This window comes from Exophiala mesophila, assembly GCF_000836275.1.
Source record: "Exophiala mesophila strain CBS 40295 unplaced genomic scaffold supercont1.5, whole genome shotgun sequence".
NCBI classification, from domain to species: domain Eukaryota; kingdom Fungi; phylum Ascomycota; class Eurotiomycetes; order Chaetothyriales; family Herpotrichiellaceae; genus Exophiala; species Exophiala mesophila.
In genome coordinates, this window is record NW_015622508.1 from 3,221,241 (window position 1) to 3,237,194 (window position 15,954).

General features: G+C 51.4%; 5 protein-coding genes across 9 annotated transcripts; 2 read left to right on the plus strand and 3 right to left on the minus strand.

The window, feature by feature from the left end:
• Positions 1 to 208: 208 nt before the first annotated feature.
• On the minus strand, positions 209 to 2,893 carry PV10_07823 (uncharacterized protein). The gene is made up of 3 exons (XM_016372768.1): positions 2,114 to 2,893; positions 1,110 to 2,058; positions 209 to 1,059 (listed from the first exon to the last, which is right to left on the minus strand). The coding sequence occupies exons 1-3, from the start codon at positions 2,558 to 2,560 to the stop codon at positions 596 to 598; spliced, it is 1,860 nt and encodes a 619-aa protein (XP_016222100.1). The 5' UTR covers positions 2,561 to 2,893; the 3' UTR covers positions 209 to 595.
• A 1,456-nt stretch (positions 2,894 to 4,349) lies between these two features.
• On the plus strand, positions 4,350 to 5,926 carry PV10_07824 (uncharacterized protein; the record flags this gene model as incomplete). The annotated part of the gene is made up of 3 exons (XM_016372769.1): positions 4,350 to 4,406; positions 4,456 to 4,628; positions 4,678 to 5,926. The coding sequence occupies 3 exons, from the start codon at positions 4,350 to 4,352 to the stop codon at positions 5,924 to 5,926; spliced, it is 1,479 nt and encodes a 492-aa protein (XP_016222101.1).
• A 218-nt stretch (positions 5,927 to 6,144) lies between these two features.
• Positions 6,145 to 7,774, plus strand: PV10_07825 (uncharacterized protein; the record flags this gene model as incomplete). Its single annotated transcript, XM_016372770.1, has 2 exons — positions 6,145 to 6,282; positions 6,362 to 7,774. 2 exons carry the CDS (start codon positions 6,145 to 6,147, stop codon positions 7,772 to 7,774), a joined length of 1,551 nt encoding a protein of 516 aa, XP_016222102.1.
• A 139-nt stretch (positions 7,775 to 7,913) lies between these two features.
• On the minus strand, positions 7,914 to 11,555 carry PV10_07826. 5 transcript variants are annotated; one of them, XM_016372775.1, is made up of 4 exons: positions 10,990 to 11,555; positions 10,296 to 10,923; positions 9,964 to 10,238; positions 7,914 to 9,912 (listed from the first exon to the last, which is right to left on the minus strand). In XM_016372775.1, the coding sequence occupies exons 2-4, from the start codon at positions 10,864 to 10,866 to the stop codon at positions 8,374 to 8,376; spliced, it is 2,385 nt and encodes a 794-aa protein (XP_016222107.1). In that variant the 5' UTR covers positions 10,867 to 10,923; positions 10,990 to 11,555; the 3' UTR covers positions 7,914 to 8,373. The 5 variants fall into 5 exon arrangements, with proteins under 5 accessions (XP_016222107.1, XP_016222105.1, XP_016222104.1 ...); XM_016372773.1 differs by having other exon boundaries at positions 7,914 to 10,238; XM_016372772.1 differs by having other exon boundaries at positions 9,964 to 10,923.
• A 1,749-nt stretch (positions 11,556 to 13,304) lies between these two features.
• PV10_07827 (uncharacterized protein) lies at positions 13,305 to 15,931 on the minus strand. The gene is made up of 2 exons (XM_016372776.1): positions 14,679 to 15,931; positions 13,305 to 14,623 (listed from the first exon to the last, which is right to left on the minus strand). Exons 1-2 carry the CDS (start codon positions 15,862 to 15,864, stop codon positions 13,692 to 13,694), a joined length of 2,118 nt encoding a protein of 705 aa, XP_016222108.1. The 5' UTR covers positions 15,865 to 15,931; the 3' UTR covers positions 13,305 to 13,691.
• Positions 15,932 to 15,954: the final 23 nt, after the last annotated feature.

A 15,954-nucleotide genomic window follows, 5' to 3' on the forward strand; every position in this document is an offset into this window, starting at 1 on the left:
TAATGACCCTAATGACCCTAATGACCCTAATGACCCTAATGACCCTAATAATGACCCTGAATGACACCTGATGGCCATCAGTGACGCGACTGGCTGGTCCCAGACATGGTAAACAGCTCTGAGCATTTCCTCCAGGGCTCAAAACTGCTTGCTTCACAGCTGACAATAGTGTATATGCGACCTCAGCTGTTTCTGCCCTTCGCAGGCCAAGAGATACAAGTGATACTTCAAGTCTATTCTGATTCTGGCATTTCTATACAGACCGACCTCCTCACATCTGAGTATAAGTGCCGGCCACATTATTTACCTCGCCCAGGACAAGAGCCGGATGCAAGGCGTCTGTCTGCTGAGGGACAATATTGGTGGTTGTGTGGTGAAACCATCTTTCTACAATGTGCAGGTATGCCCATAACAAGGCGCTGTTTCGCAATGCACGATTGCCACGCGGTTTCAAGAATCCCAACCCGAACGCCCGGCCAACAATAGCCACTGTGCTGTAGTGCCAGCCCCGCATTTAAAACGTTGCTCATGACTAATGTTGATCAAGCGTCATTGTTGCAGGCGCTCGTCGTCCATAGGCTGTGTGCATTGCTGGTTATCCTTCCGAGGCCTGGCTTCCAGCACTGCTCGTTCCGTCAGCAAGACGCTTTTCCGCAGCTTCCAGTTTCTCCTTGGTTTCGGCCAACTCGCTCTGGAGGCTCTTGATGTAGGTGATGGCCATCTCCACCGTGCTGGCCTTGCTGGCACCTTGGGCAGCCGCTGACGCTTTCCCCTCAACATCTTCGCCTTCGACCGGGCTGGCCTTTTCCTTTTTGACATTCGCCCCTGAGATGGACGGCGGCAACAGAGACTCAATCTCCTTCAAAGCCAAGTTGATTCGATTTCGTCGTCCTTGCTCGGCAATTTTGTGCGATGTCCGTTTGGAAGTCAGGTTCTCGGCCAAGGTCTCGGGATAAGAAACTCCGGGCAAATGGGTGCCTTCTAGAATATTCTGATAGTTGGATTTGGATGCCAGATACAGCGCACTCGCATCGGCCGAGATATGCGGAACTCCCGCTCCTATCACATCGTCAGTCACATGTTAGCGGATTCCAAGATGCGCGACTTACCCGTAGCAGGGACTAATGGTGAGATACTGGGAGATATCTTGGGTCGCAAGGCCGGTGAAATGGCGGCGGAGGAGGTGCTTTGCCTCTTCTTGCCAGCGCGTCCACCTCGGCCTTCAATTTTGCTTGGTTTGGCAAATTGGTCTTGCCCAGTCATTTTGCCGAGGAGGCCGCGTGGCGTGCTTCCCGCGCTGGTTTTGGCCGTTTTGGCGGCCATGATCGGCGTGCTCTCACCATCATCGATGTTGCTCGTGTCAAGGGTGGGTAATAAAGGGGGCTTGACACCGGAAACGGCGGCAGGCAACATGATATCCTCCATGAGTTCATCTGCCGTGGCGGCAGGTGCATGGTGTGTCAATTGATTCGACGAATCGTTCTGGTCGGCTGGCATTCTCATCAAGGTGGCCGGGGTAACAGGGTTGCCGGCAGCGTCTTTTTGCGCCATGGGAGGTGGCTGCGGGGATCGAGAAGAGAGAGGAATTGGAGGGGGTCTCATGGCGGTGTCGGACAGAGCCTCTGGCGAGACAGAATCATCACTCGTTTGGAAGATGGCACTATTGGGGGCGGACGAAAACTGCACATCGGAGCTCTTTTTATTTGGGTGAGTGGGCGTGGCTGGCGCCTTTTCGAGCGCGAGAGAATTCGATGACGGAACCCTGCGGCGAATCTGGGGTTTGACGGCGGGCGACTGCCTGACACTGCGAGATGCGGGACGGGCATTATTGCTGAGTCGTCTTCGAGCACGATTAGGAGCAGAGGTCGACGACTTGGGATTTGCAATGTCGATGTTGAGGTCGATGGGAGAGGCAGTGGTGCTGTTGTACGCATTCTGAGCTTCGATGGCAGGTGAGGTCAGCGGACTGAAGAAGTCGTCGGTAAGACCATAGTCAGACATGGCAAAGCCCCCGTCCATGGGCGTCTGTGCCGGAGAGACTAGAGGGGTGAAGGAGACCTGCAAGAAAAGACATCAGCCAGAAGTAGGTTTGAGATAAGAGCAGTGATAGTACCTGTTGGTGGTCAAAGAGGATCTGGCCATTGTTGCCCATGTGCTGCGTGTATTTGGCCGCGTGCATCTCAGCGCTCACTGGAGTTGGGGGAACATGGTAGTGAGGCTGCATCTGCATCTGTTGAAAGTGCTGTTGATAGTGCGGATAGGCATGGGATGGCTGCATGCCATGTTGGAAAGCAACGGCATTGTTGCCCGACCCCATGGACAAGTCAACCTGATCTTGAGAGGCAAAGTTGATGTTGGTTTCGGGGTTTCCAAAGCCCAGACGGCCCATGGGAGTGTCTAGGCCAGAGGGGTGTTGTCCCACGGCGGCGAACTGGGCAAAGTCATTGTCGAGGTCGAGGAACTTTGTGAAATCGTCGTCGGAGACGCCGACACCGACTCCAATATGATCATCTTGCATTTCCTGTGACCAAATGACGTTCTGGTCGGATTCTTGGGGCATGGTCTCGCACGGGTGGTAGAGTGGTGTCAATTTTGCGCCCGCAGGTGGGCTGCGGGAAGGCGGGCAGGAGTAGCACCACAATCAGAGGTTCATTGTGACCAACGGAAGTCGGTGAAGTGAATCACTGAGGGTTGGATGGGATTGACACAGCGAGATTCAAGGTAGTTGAGATAGAGGTGAGGTCGAAGAGATCTAGCGACGATGGCGCAGGCAGGTTGGGGTGGCTTTGGTGGTCAGCGAATCCAAGGGCAGAAGAGGGAGAAGGGGAGAGATAGTCCGTAGTAGAGTCGGTAGGAGAGGTACGGAGTACGGAGTACATCTGCAGTAGCTGGTGGGTTGGTGGGTTGGTGGGTTGGTGGGCTGGAGCGAGTGGTTTGGCTAATGAGGAAAAGCGAGTTCTCGGAAAAGCGAGGTGGGCATCGGGCTGGTCACTACTGCTAAACCTGGTCTGTGCGTCTGTGTCTGTGTTTTAGGGCTCTATCGGCTCTATTGCGAGGGAGAGTGGGATTATGCCGCGACCAACTGCCCCGAGAGATGAAGGACGAGGGACGGGCGGGCAGCCCGAGGCCCTAAAGACCCCTGCCCTTGTTGTAGTTTTAGAGCCGTAAGAGCCTGGCATCTGTCCTCCGTACTGATTTTGGGGACTTGGCGTGGGTGTGGCGTGGGACGTCCTCGGGGCTTCACCGAGGGTCGAGGAGTCTAAAAGTGACGCGGGTCAACGGGGCATGAAAGCCCAAACATACTCCGTAGTGTTTTCCTACCGTAGCCATTTCGTATGTATCTGATATTCATTACTATACAAGCTTTCCGTTGATACACTTCCATTTGTACGTGTTAATAAATAGCTTGAACTCCCCTGCTGACAGGCTGATTGTATGGCCTTTAGTCTCGATCAAGTCGAATTGGTGTAATAGATTCTAGAATGCATGGAAGCTTTAGTGTCAAAGCTTGACCTGTATCGGAGGTGTAACTATCTTCCTACATGTGTACTCATAAGCGAGTATACTTTTTCGCAGCACGTGTGGTGAAGGTTTCTCCCATCATGTTGGCCGGTGTTGGTAACGCGTGCGGTTGATGGAAAAATGTTTGCTGGTGGGTCTATCAAATTTTGTCGGCAGACACAAACGGTGTGTCCATGCTAAAGAAAGGTTCGTAGCCACTGTGGCTATGAATGTGCTACCATGGTGGACCTTGATCTCGATTTTATTAATATTATCATTAATCATTAAATGAAACCGAAAACTCATTGTACTGTAGAATGCTCTTCGTGCCAGGGAGGATAGTTTAGATCTCAAGCCCTCCGAAAGAGTCAGTCTTGATGACTTGCAGATGCCAAACTCGACCGAGCGGGGGCATTTGGGTGGGACTCAATGATGCGTGTAGGCGCCTCGGGCATCCCTTTTGTTCCCTCGTCCCCTCTCTCAGTAGTCCCCTCGTCCTTCTGGTCCCTCTGGTCCCCTGGATTTTGTCCCAAGACTTTTCTGTCAGGTGCTCTGACTCTCCCGTGACTTGCTTTGCCTGCTTTGGTTGCTTCTGATGAGTCAGCAAATCCAACCAGCCTCAACCTCAACCTCAGCCTCGTCGTTGTCGTTGCTAAGATCTCCTCCCATTGGCTAACGGTCTCTTTTGGACAGGACGTCTTCGACATCCATGTTGCCAGTTCTAATACGCAGCCATCTTCAACCTCGCTGAGACTAATTTCAGCGTCTCTGAGCATTCCACCAATTCAAGGTAACATTGGTCCACTCGTCTTTCTTTCAAGTTCAGCGCCAGCGCCAGCGCCCGCGCCATGTTGAAGCCTAAGGCGTTATTGAAACATTCAAAGGCCAAGAAAAAAACCCAGCAGGTTTGGGAAACCAACACCTCCAGTTCTGCCCAAGGCTAATTCCATCTAGGTTCTTGAGACCGCCGATGATTTCCAGGCAGCCGGAGTGGATTTTGAGGAAGCTGCCGGCAAATGGAGGGCAGGTGACGCCGTAAAGTCACTGCGATTCTTTGCCAAAGCCGTCGATGTCTACAACCAAGGATTGCAAAAGTACCCCAGCAGCCTCGACCTTGCCTACAACAAGTCAGATCCCCCCCCGTCCGGTCTGGATTGATCACTGACCAAGCCACAGAGCACGTACCCTGTTGGAGGTTGCCACTCACCCACTTCTAGTGGATCATCTTCCAATCCCACTCGCGGATGCTTTACAACAGGCCTTGGATGCCCATCAATATGCTTTGAACCTCGATGGTGACAATCCCGACACCCTCTTCAATACCGCCCAAGTATTGACCTCTATCGCTGAGCTTCGTGCTGCCAACGGAGCCGAAGGTGATGCAATCAGATTCTTGGAAGACGCACTTGAACTTCAATCACGCTGTCTAGCTGTCCAAGAACTCAAGCTTGAGGAATCAACGCAACAACAAAAGGAATATGACGCTCAGCCTCAACCCACCATCAACTCCGGCGCCGATGAATCGCAAGCAGCTGCGACAAGCACAATTGGTCAACCGGATCCAGCTGAAGAACAGTGGTTCTCCATTGTCGAGCCTATCACTACCGATACCCTGGTCGACACCGTTCTTGCTCAATTGGGCACTTTGACCACTCTCTGTAGCATTCTGTCATCTGCAACCATTCACGCATCTTCCAACGGGCTTGCATGGATCGAGGAATTTTCCTCAAAACTCATCGGTGCAAAATTAGCACATCTTCTCAAAGAAGCTGACTCCGAACGCCTTCAGGAGGCTGCCTTGGCGAGAGCAAACCTCATGTCTCACCTATTGGCAGCCGGCTATAGACTCGGCTCTCTAGACTCCTCAACGTACAAGAGGGAGCGTGATGAAGCTTTCCAGGCACCAGAGTTGAAAATGGATCAATCGTATGCTTCTTTGACTGCCAACGCACAAAGTCTCATTCTCTTCAATTCAGCATTGATGGAAACCCAACGGTCGGATTCTGTTTCACAATCATCCCAGCGATGGAATGCACTGTCCGCCGCTGTCAATCTTCTGGCTGCAGCCGCAAAAAAATCAGACCCTGTTCCCGATGAGATAGCCGACACTCACCTGAATCGTGGAAATATTTCGCTTCTGTTGTACCAGTTGGGCCAAGCTCCTGTCTTCTATCAGCAAGCTATCTCCAATGCGGCTCAAATTCTCAAGAACGCAGAGGTCTTTTATCGCAATGCGAGCAAACTGTTCCAGTCAACTGATGCGAGAGACATATCACAATTTAGAGCAGCCATCTCTCAGGCTCTTCAGGCACAGGTCTCTCTTCCTGAAGCTGCACTACAATTCGGGCAAAACAAGGACCAAACTTGGATTCAAACCCAGATGGAAGACATGGTTGATGAAGGGCTAATCACGAGAACTTGGTAAACTAGCAGGAGAATTCGCGACATAGAACGGTTGATATGTGGCAGAAAGGTAATTGTTTGGAGCAACGCGTCAGAATCGCGCCACATATTACTCTGCCACCCTCGTGGTGAAGGTCAGGCAGAATTCTTGAGATCAAACCACTACCGCTTATCGAACTGCGGACTTCCAACATTCACCTTCTTGCCCATGACAACCATCCTGTTCGTGATATAGCAACCATGGTTACTGAGGACACATCACCGCTAGGAGGGCGAGCTTGTGTTTACAACACGGAACTCGCTCTGGTACGCGAGGCATTTATGAAAGGGAGATACAAAAAGTGCGCTGCCCTGTGCGAATCTCTACAGCCTCGAGATGTAAGCCCACCGTTCAGCCTGTTTGATCATCTCTATCTCGTGAAAGCAACGGCTAACATCATCCCTCGTCCACGAAAAGTTACCACCACTATATCAGGCTTACCTGTGGTACTACCACGCCACTTGTCATGAATTCATGGGCCTCTCGACGCACAGTCTTTCCAGCAACAAGCTTCGGCTCCTCGAAATTGCGAGAGACAGCCTACATTCAGCCTTGCAATGTCTACCTCTCCCCTTTGCCATTACCACCCGTGGGCGGTATCAGTTCCCAGAGGGATCACCTTTTGGGTTGCAGGTCTCGCCTGTCAGCAAGGACCAGACATGTCTAAACCAATTCAGCCCACAAACACCATCCATGCCATCACGGGGTTTGCCTCGAACGATTTCCTCGTACAGTGTTTTAACCGACTGGGAGGAGCCCGGAACATTCATGCTCGTCGGTCCGCAACCACTGCCAGAACGTGACATGAAAGCGTCCTCTGAAGTCCGGAGAGAGTCGCCACAACATCTGCGCAGCATCAGTGTCTTGCCGCCTGCATCACCGAGGAAAGATCACAAAGCGAGACTTAGCCAAAGCCTGAGTGTAAAGCACAACCTGGCCCACGAGCTGGTCCCGTCACCTCTCTTCAGCCGAACCAGAAAGTCCGCCTTAGGAGGACCTGGCGCGGATGAGACGACATCACGACCCCTTCCTGCTCTTCCATTTAACCATAACGCTGGCTTCCAAATTGTCGGCACACGCATAAAGCAGATCCCGAGGGCCAAAATGGTTGATGACACACGCAAGACCGGCATACAGACTCTGATTGCACGTTTTGAAGAAAGACTCCCTCTGTCTGACACCGCCAGCCCAACATCCACAATCACCCATCATCAATCTTCCCCTTATCCATCGACACCGATCACCCCGCGTTTCGACATGATCCATTTAGCGTTTAAACCCCATTCAACCCCAAACAATGCTCCCAGAAATTCTCCATCGACGCCTGCGTCTGCCAGCCTGGCGAGGCTGAACATGATGCTATCCTCCTTCCGGAACGAGGTTAGAGTCCAGCTGTCGGACGTGACAGCCCAGATCCAACAGACAGAACGCCTCCAGCTTGAGCATTGCCGCAAGAAAACTTTGGGCAATTGCCGTCTTGCGAGTTTCTGGTCATTCGAGCCAGCCGTGGATTCACAACAGTCGATGCCGGCAATGACCACAGCAACGGCAACGGCAATAGCAACAACACCATCGAATGACCGGGCACTCCCCACTCGGCTACCTCCTCAGAGTAATAATACTCAGATCCTGGCACGCAAAAAACGCATCGAGATGCTACGGGCTGATAAGTGGCGTGTGAGCAAGGAGAAGCATGGTTTCAAGGGTCAGGCCTACTATGACGACTTGTGTGCACGTACTAATGCTGAACTAGACCAGTCTCTGCAGCGTTACAAGGGTGCTGAAGAATCAGGCTGTGCCAGACATGTGACAACGCCTTGTGATGGATGAATATCACTAGGCTTGGGTAGGCGATTGGTTGGTCTCGGGCGCAATTTGTCCCTCGCTTTGTGTTTAGGTCCTTGTGCTTTCGATTATTACGACTGAATGTTGCTGACGAGTCACTGATGTCTTGCATAGAGGTGTCTAATGAAAAGAAATGAGGTGGATGATATTGGTAACAGGGTTAACACAGCTATTGTATCCTATCCTTCAACCCCTGATTTGATTCAACCTTCAAGTCGTAATACGCCGCCCTCGTATCACCGAGCAAGTAGTGGGCTATTTGTTTCTGCATTCTCAACCTAAGCCATGTCACGGGATAATCACCGCCGGACCATGTCCTTGTGTAAAAACTCCTCCTTGTGTCCATTCTTACTCCGTTCTCAGCTCTTGAGAAGATGAAGTTTGAAAATGTAAATGAAATGTCATAATCGTAACAGAACCCATCATCAATGGTTCACCCAAGCCCCTAGAGTGGGACAATTTTTGGGTTTGAGATCCAATTTGGGAGAGAGCCCGCGAAAGGGGGCTCTTATGTTTGTTTGAAGGGGAGAGAGTAAAATGCGGCATGAATTACCACAACTTCTGTAGCACTCTAGATGCTCTCTCTAAGCGAATTTGGCTTCCATGTTGAAATCAAACATGTCATCCGCCCATTGCTCATTGAAAATGGGATTGTTGTCGAGGGCAGCAAAGGCCTCGGGCTCGCTTGGAAACAAGGTGGCACCGGGTCCAGCTAGGTTGGAGAAAGCGCTAGTATCTCCCCCAAATAGAGCGAAATCTCCTTGAGGAAGATCAAACTCGGTCGGCATCATGACATCATCGTCAAAGGATTGAACCGAAGTATCCGCAACCATGGGAGAGTAGTTGGACATGGACGGATTGCGAGAATGAGGTTGGAGAAAGGAATTAGGGGTTTGCAGACCAATGTTCCAAGTGCTTGGCTCTGGACAGTCGACGGCCATGTCTATATGGGTGCTGTATGGAGATGGCTCAGTGATGTTGCTGTAGGTTGGAGTAATTGGTGTGCCCATCATGTGAGAGCTCGGGGTGCTGTTGGTGGGAGAGATATAGGCTTGAGCAGAGTTGGAATAACTCTGAGGAAAGGTGTTGAAGTCAAAGTCGTCCAGGGTCTGAGCATACTGCATGGGCTGAGTGGCCCTGGGAAAGATGGGATTGGAGTAGGTGACAGCACCTTGACCAAAGTTGCTGTCAAAGGTGTTCATGGGCTGATCGAACGGGGTAATGGCAGTACTACCGGCAATGCTACCAGCAACGGAGCTATTGTCGTCCCAGATGGATCCGGTTCGCAGAGACACTGCAGGACTGGGAGAATAGTCCATGGCTGGAGTGCGAGGAGTCTGACCGGGCGTCATCTTGACGCTGCCCATGGCCTTATCTTTGCCCTTGGCCCGCTCATAGGTCCACCCGTGCTTCTTCTCCATGTGCTGCTTGCAGTTCGACTCACGCTTGGTCTTGAACTCGCAGTACTCGCACTTGTAGAAAAGGGGATCGGCTGAATGCTTATCGTTCCAGTGACGTTCGAGTTCCTTTTCTGTGGGAAGACCCTGCTCATGATATTTGCAATTGGGCTCCGAACACTTGTAAGGCCGAGAGTGTGTCTTCTCATGTTTGGACAAGTCGCATTTTCTCGTGAAAGTCTTGTCACAAGTCTTGTCACTACATTTCATCTCGATGTGTTCAGGTATGTAGCCCTTCTTTCTGCGAGCCATGGAACGAGCAATGTCCTCGTCCAAAGCCGTGCTGCTTTGCCTCTTGAGGCCAGCGAGAGGTTCATACGGCTGTCCCGTTCTTAGCGAGATGCCTTTGCCATCCTTCCAGCGGACGAGTTCGGCGAAATTGCCGGTCTCGTCAAGGCCACCCTCGAGAGTGACCTCGTCATCAGGAGAATAGGCCATGTCGTCGGATTCTTCGACAGTGGCAGATTCTGAGGCAGAACTGGAAGATCCGATGTGACTGGCTAGTCTGTTAACTTGCTGGACCAGATCGAGGAAGTATCCGTTGTCGTAAGGGCGGTCGGAAGCACGTCGTTGCTCCGACTCAGAGAGTTGTTGGTATGTGTCGATGACAAGCTGGATGGTGAATTCACCAAAGCTTCGATACAATTGAGTGGAGATGGCAAGAGTCTTGCCAGGAATGTCAGACCGTGTTGGATAGCGGGAGATGAGCGTGCTTACCAATGGCTGGAAGATGAGGCTTTGTTCAAGATCTCTCAAGGATCTGATGGATTTGTTGGTCCGAGTTCCTAGAGCAGTGACGAGAGGATGGAGAGTTTGAAATCGGGATTCTTCGAGGATAGGGGTGATAATATAGTCCTTGACCTTCTTCTTGGCGAACGAGCTTAGCTGAGGGTGACGAACAACAGGCCTTGAGGCCGGTGCAATGCTTTGGGTGACAGCGGATCGGCTGACTAGGCGAGGACGGCGAGAGGTTGATTCTGGAGAGTCAGCTTCTGTTGGGGAGAGGTTAACATCATCATCACACATGACCATGCAGCGGGCAATCCAACCTTGAATCAAGTCTTGGACGACAAGACCGTCTTCTTCACAGGTGCTTCCCCCGATCTTTTCGGCTGAGTCACTGATTGACGACCCGATTCCACTATCTCTATTCGAGGCCAAGTCCAAGGCTTTATCCAACGTGGCAGAGAGACCTTTATCAGGGCCGATGGAAGAACCAAAGCCTTCGTCTGAAGGGAGGGAAACACGACGGACAATGTGGTCAAAGTTCTGTGCTGATCTGCGTCGGGTCGAGGACTTTGTTCCGCGGGCGCCTGAAAAGGTTTGTTCAAATTCGGCTATAGATCGAGCAACGTCTCCTTTCTCTGAAAGCCAACTGGTCAAGGTAGAGGAGGAGCAGGATGGTGAACGACGAGCGAGGTAAGGAATGCTCAGGCTCGGGTCACTCTCAGATGGCTGAGACGAGGGTAAGTGGAATGTAGCGGCTTTGGACATCTTATGAAGGAGACATGCTGAAGACTCTGCGGAGACTGAAGAGGAAGACAAGTTTTGGGTGACAAGGCGATGGGAGCGACGATGAGCCAAAGGAGTAGGAGGAGGAGGCATGGTGGAGGAGGCCATGCTGAGTATATGAAGAGTCGAGCAGGATCAGACAGGAGAGCAGATGACACCCCGGAACTAGACCGAGGGTTAGAATGCAATCGATTGGCTGGAATCTGGCCGCGGACAGAAGTTGTGACTCACCCGAACCCAATGATATCGACCAGAATGAGATGGAACAAAGTATCGCAGTTGACGCTGTGTACTCACAAGTGTGTATTCGACGGTAAATCTCTGTACGATGACTGAAGGCCGATGGAGAGATGACTTGAGGTGTTGTGGCCGACGTTTGAGGAGGAGTGGGTCGATAGAGACGAGGTTATCGTGAACGCTTGTAGTCTCGGGCAAGGGGGAGGCGGGGCTGGGTGAATATCCTTGTCTCGTTGGGCAAAACAGAGTAATGATACAGCGGGTAACTCGAGAGAGTGATGTGTCCTTTGTCAAGAGAGGGAGGCGGGATGGTTTGATAGAATCAAGGCGTGGTTGATTGTGGTTGAGAGATTGAGGGTTGGGGTTGGGATTGTGATTGAGGGTGTACCGTAGGGGGAAAAGAAGGAAGGAAGAAACGGATGGGAGTTGTCTGAGGCCAGAGTGGCAACCTCAGGTATCTGTTGAAGTTGAACCAGATGAAAGACGACCCAAGGAGAGAAAAAAGGTGTGGAAGGATTGAGAGGAAAGAAGATGGGCGTGTGTATGCGTGACTTGGTGCTGATGATGTGAAGTTGGGACCAGTGCTGCCTATTCTCTTGGCAAGGATGTGGCACGCCCACGCACGCCTTTGGTCTGTGGCCTTCCTTTGGCTTCGCTGCACTGGCCCAATGGCGAGTGTGGCGCGGACATAACGCTGCCGCCTTGACTCGCTCTTAAACCCTGTCACCGGCCGTAAACTCCACTCGGCCCCGGGGCTTCCGCTCACCGGAGGACGGGGGATTTCTAGCAAATGTCACTATTAAGAATGACCTTTTGAGGCCCTAAGGAGCCCCATCGTGCCCCCCGGTGCCCCCGTTAAACATTATTACCACTTATAAACTAGGAAATCCAATCAAGCCATGTTTGGTTTTATCAAACATGTACGGAGTACTTCATAGCCTGTTATCACGCCAGCTACCTGCAGTAAGTAACAAGCTGAATCCTACACGAGAGCGAGTTCCTTGTTTTTCTTCAATTTCCAGACTACCACTTACCAAACAATACATGGTTCAATATGATGTACTTAGTGGAGTCAGGCGAAATCCGTCGGCCACAGTCGCCAGATCAGCCTTGTACAGATGTTATTATTGTACATCTACGGAGTACATAAGGTACTCCGTACACACACAGTAGCCTTCATGCACTAACCGTTTCCAAACCAAGATCTGCTGTGTCGCCTCGACTTCATCTCAATCACGTGAACAATGCGGCGCAATGACCAGCCGGTCCAAACTCTAAAGCAAAGTAAAAGGCCTCAAAATGTCAAGAAGCAATTATATTTCCCGCCCTCTGTTGCCCGTCCAAGTTGGAAAAACCATCCCTATTTCAAAGATGACGATTCCCACTGCAGGTATTTTTCATGAATGGGACAAACCAAGTATGTCATTGCCTTTCTTTTGGTCGGTCTTGGATGACGAGTTGCGAACTTGGATATTCCCCAACCAAAATCTAGGTGTCCCGTCTCAGAGGATATGGAACGCCTGACGCGTACCTGGCAGTAGATTGTATCAGCCAGTCATTGAGCGCCTATCATGTGCAATGTCATACACACCGGTCGACTACTGCAAAGTTGCTCAGAATTATTCTGTACGCGTACATATTCGTATGCGACTACCCTAGTCGAATACCTCTCCCATGCTGGACAAGCGGCAACCGTTGTCCCATTCCGCGGGAGAGGTCAAGCAGTGGGAGTCAGATGAAACCCCGTTCACATCATCGTCATGAACTACGCCATCCCTACACATATCCATATCGTACGTCCCACAAAAGCTCAACCCTGCACAGCCGCGAAGCCAACACTACCAAGGATCCACCGTCAGCTCCAGTTATGCCAATCGGAGGAAATGTCGGATGGCTTCTTGATTGTTGGTTGGCGCTGAGTAATTCACCAAGTCCACAGCCCCCAAAATGTTCACAAGCAATCCACTCGGTGGGCTGTTTGACGGTTTGGCAGCTCCAGCTACCGAAGCATGCCCCACTGTGACTCTTCTCGTATTCTCAACCAATCGCATTCAGCACGCTCGTCGCGTTTCTTTACGACGACCTTGGGCGTTACCGTCCTTTGCAACATCGTAAATGCATGCATGCCAGATGTCCTTCATTTTTCAAATGGCACAGACGGGCAAAATCACCACCGAGATGCGAGCCCTCCTTCCGTGAGTTTGATCTTTGGAACGAAGGCGGCAAGTGCACCTGCAGTTTTTGTGGCGTCTATCACAGTCCACGATTGCAGCCACGTGACGCTGTTATGAATACGGTAAATGATATTCCCACTACGCATGCACGAGTGTGAAGTTGAGAGCATTATGTCTTCAACAGTTCCAAGGGATGTCATCATGTTTCGTATGTGTAATGAGAAAATCATTATGATAATAAGTCACAATGTATGTATGTTCAACTGCACCTGCTCAGGGATCCATGTCCATTGTCCACCTCATAACTGGGACGGTCGCTCACCTCTTCCTTTCCGTAGGCTCAACTGCCGGCTAGAAACTCGCTATTTACTTGCCAATCGGTGTGAATTCTGTAACCATCTTCAGCATCAAAATCATGGAACCCCTATCTCTCAACTCCATCGCTGCGCTTTCCCTAAACCAGATGAATCACGTGTATGCCATGTACCTAAGCCTCATCTGACCTCAACGCCCATCATCCTGTCAATGCTCTCTTCCGCCGAGTCCCATGTCAGGATAGACACCATTGTAGAAGCCACCGGCATTCGAACTGTGTGGACCAAAGCCCATGCTGTCGGCATTTTCGTTCATCATCCCACCAATCCCAAAGTCCACATTTGCATTGATAAAGGTATCGCCGTCAAACAAGGGGTCCTGGAAGATGGTAGGCATGGAGAGATCAAAGAAGCCGTCGAAAAGGTTGTCCAGGTTGTTGAAGTTGTCGTAGACGCTCATATCCAGTGGTCCTCCATCAGTTGGGAAAGGCTTATTGGACGACGAAGCAAGGACCATCCGAACTGCTGGTGGGGTAGGCATCTCTGGCCGAGTGCTCAGGGTCGACACCGAACTTGACAAGGGGCTGGGCCGTGGTGTTGCACCTGTCGGGTTCGAGTGCGTAGCAGCGGCGTGTGACAGAACGTGGAGAGCGTTACCGTTCACCTGACGGCTCTTCACCGTCGCTTGAGGTACAACCTGCTTGATCTTTTGTTCAAAGGGTCCAAACTTGCATGGCGAAGTCTCAGCCTCCAGTGCATTGGCAATGCTTCCAATTGCATGTTTCTGCACCCCGGGCTGTTGCAAACTTTTAAGCGCTTTTCTCCCCAGCCGTGCCAATGCATCTGCTGTCCACCAGTACGTACTGAGTTTTTCGAGGGTTTCACATCGTGTCGCCAGGTCTGCCTGTGCACGCTCGGCATCTAGGTAGTTATCTCGGAGACCGCGGTATGCTACTGTAAGGGAGAGCCCAACGGCATAAGGGATTAGCGGGATTGGCGCCATGCCAGTATGGCCTCCGTTGGAGATAAGTTGCTGTATCCGATCCGAGGCTCCTATTCTCCGGGCGTATGACGCTGTCGTGGGCCCACCAGTTCGACAGCTGAGGATGGCAATGACATTGTAGGAAATCTCGAGAATATCTATTGACAGGGTAAGCAAGGCTCCAATTTGACCTTGAATCTGGTTGACACTCACTGTTATCTGCACGGGGCAGCAGGTCGAGTTCGATCCCCTCGACGATAGATTGATACGTTGGAAATTCGGTTTCCCAGCCAGTCGAGTTGGGGTCTGCCGTGGGTCTGTAGAACTCAATCACTTTATCCAAGAGATCCCCTAAACGGAGCCATGCAGCAATAACTACACTTTTTGGCTCGGCCTCAACATTGGGTCGCTCAATATCGATGTCACGATTCGCAATCATGATCGGCCTACCTCCCACGCATGCATTGATCTTATCCAGTGTCCAAATGGTCCACCAAAGCATGCTTGAAGAATCTTTGACGGTCCGTCCAGGAGTGTGAATATGAAGGCCTGCTGTCCATGCGTCGTGGATAGCCTGTGACAGATGCAACGAGGACTCCTCAATCCCTCCCGGACCATCGTTGTGTAGATGCATCAGAGTCAAAATCTGAATCTTGGTGACACGATCTGGCTCGAGGTCAGCCTTCATGGCTGCGTCGAGGCCAGTATGGAGGCTCCTTGCAAATGGAATCGGGTCGAGCAAAGGTCCATCGTCGTATAAACGAAGATAAGACGCTGCCTCTTCGGTCTTGCAGGTGACTAGGCAGATAGCCTGCAGCAGAAAGATCGAACATTTTCCGTCGGTATAGTCCTTTAGGAGTTTGATGCCGTCTATGATGGGAAGAATGCCGTCAATGCAAGCAATGTAAGTCGAGACCAAAGCATCTTGTGTGGCCTTGGGGAGGACACGGAAAGCCCCAACTGCTTGTAAATAGTTGCGCTGGTGGCCGGTCAAGACCCTCCGACCCCCTTCAACCTTGCCGTACTTTTCCACATTGATCGGGGTCTTCTCTCCTGCCTTGGTAACAGGTCCAAGGTCTTCAGCCGGAAGTCCATCTCGAGCATGTCGCGACTGTTCGACCCAAGTTCCTATTCGACTGATTCTTTTCGCTCCATCTGGCCTCGAAGATAGGTCTGTCAGGATCGACTCAGGATTGAGGTCGCCCACAAATCGAATCGGTTCCTTGTGGGTTAGATTGGGGAGTACACGCTCGAGGCCATCTGTGTCGGCTTGTTGATCAGGATCCCTCTGAAAGGTATGGTGGCAACGTTTCTTTGCGGCGCGACACTTTGCACACGCCCTGGCCGCTCGCTTTCGACTGGCAAAAGCTGCAGTATCTGCTTCCCAAACCACTTGCATCTGTGAGAATTATACTGGTTGTTTACATAAGATGAGATGTATGTTTCGTGGAATGGGTCGGAAAATGACTCAAAAGAGAGATCGTCCCGC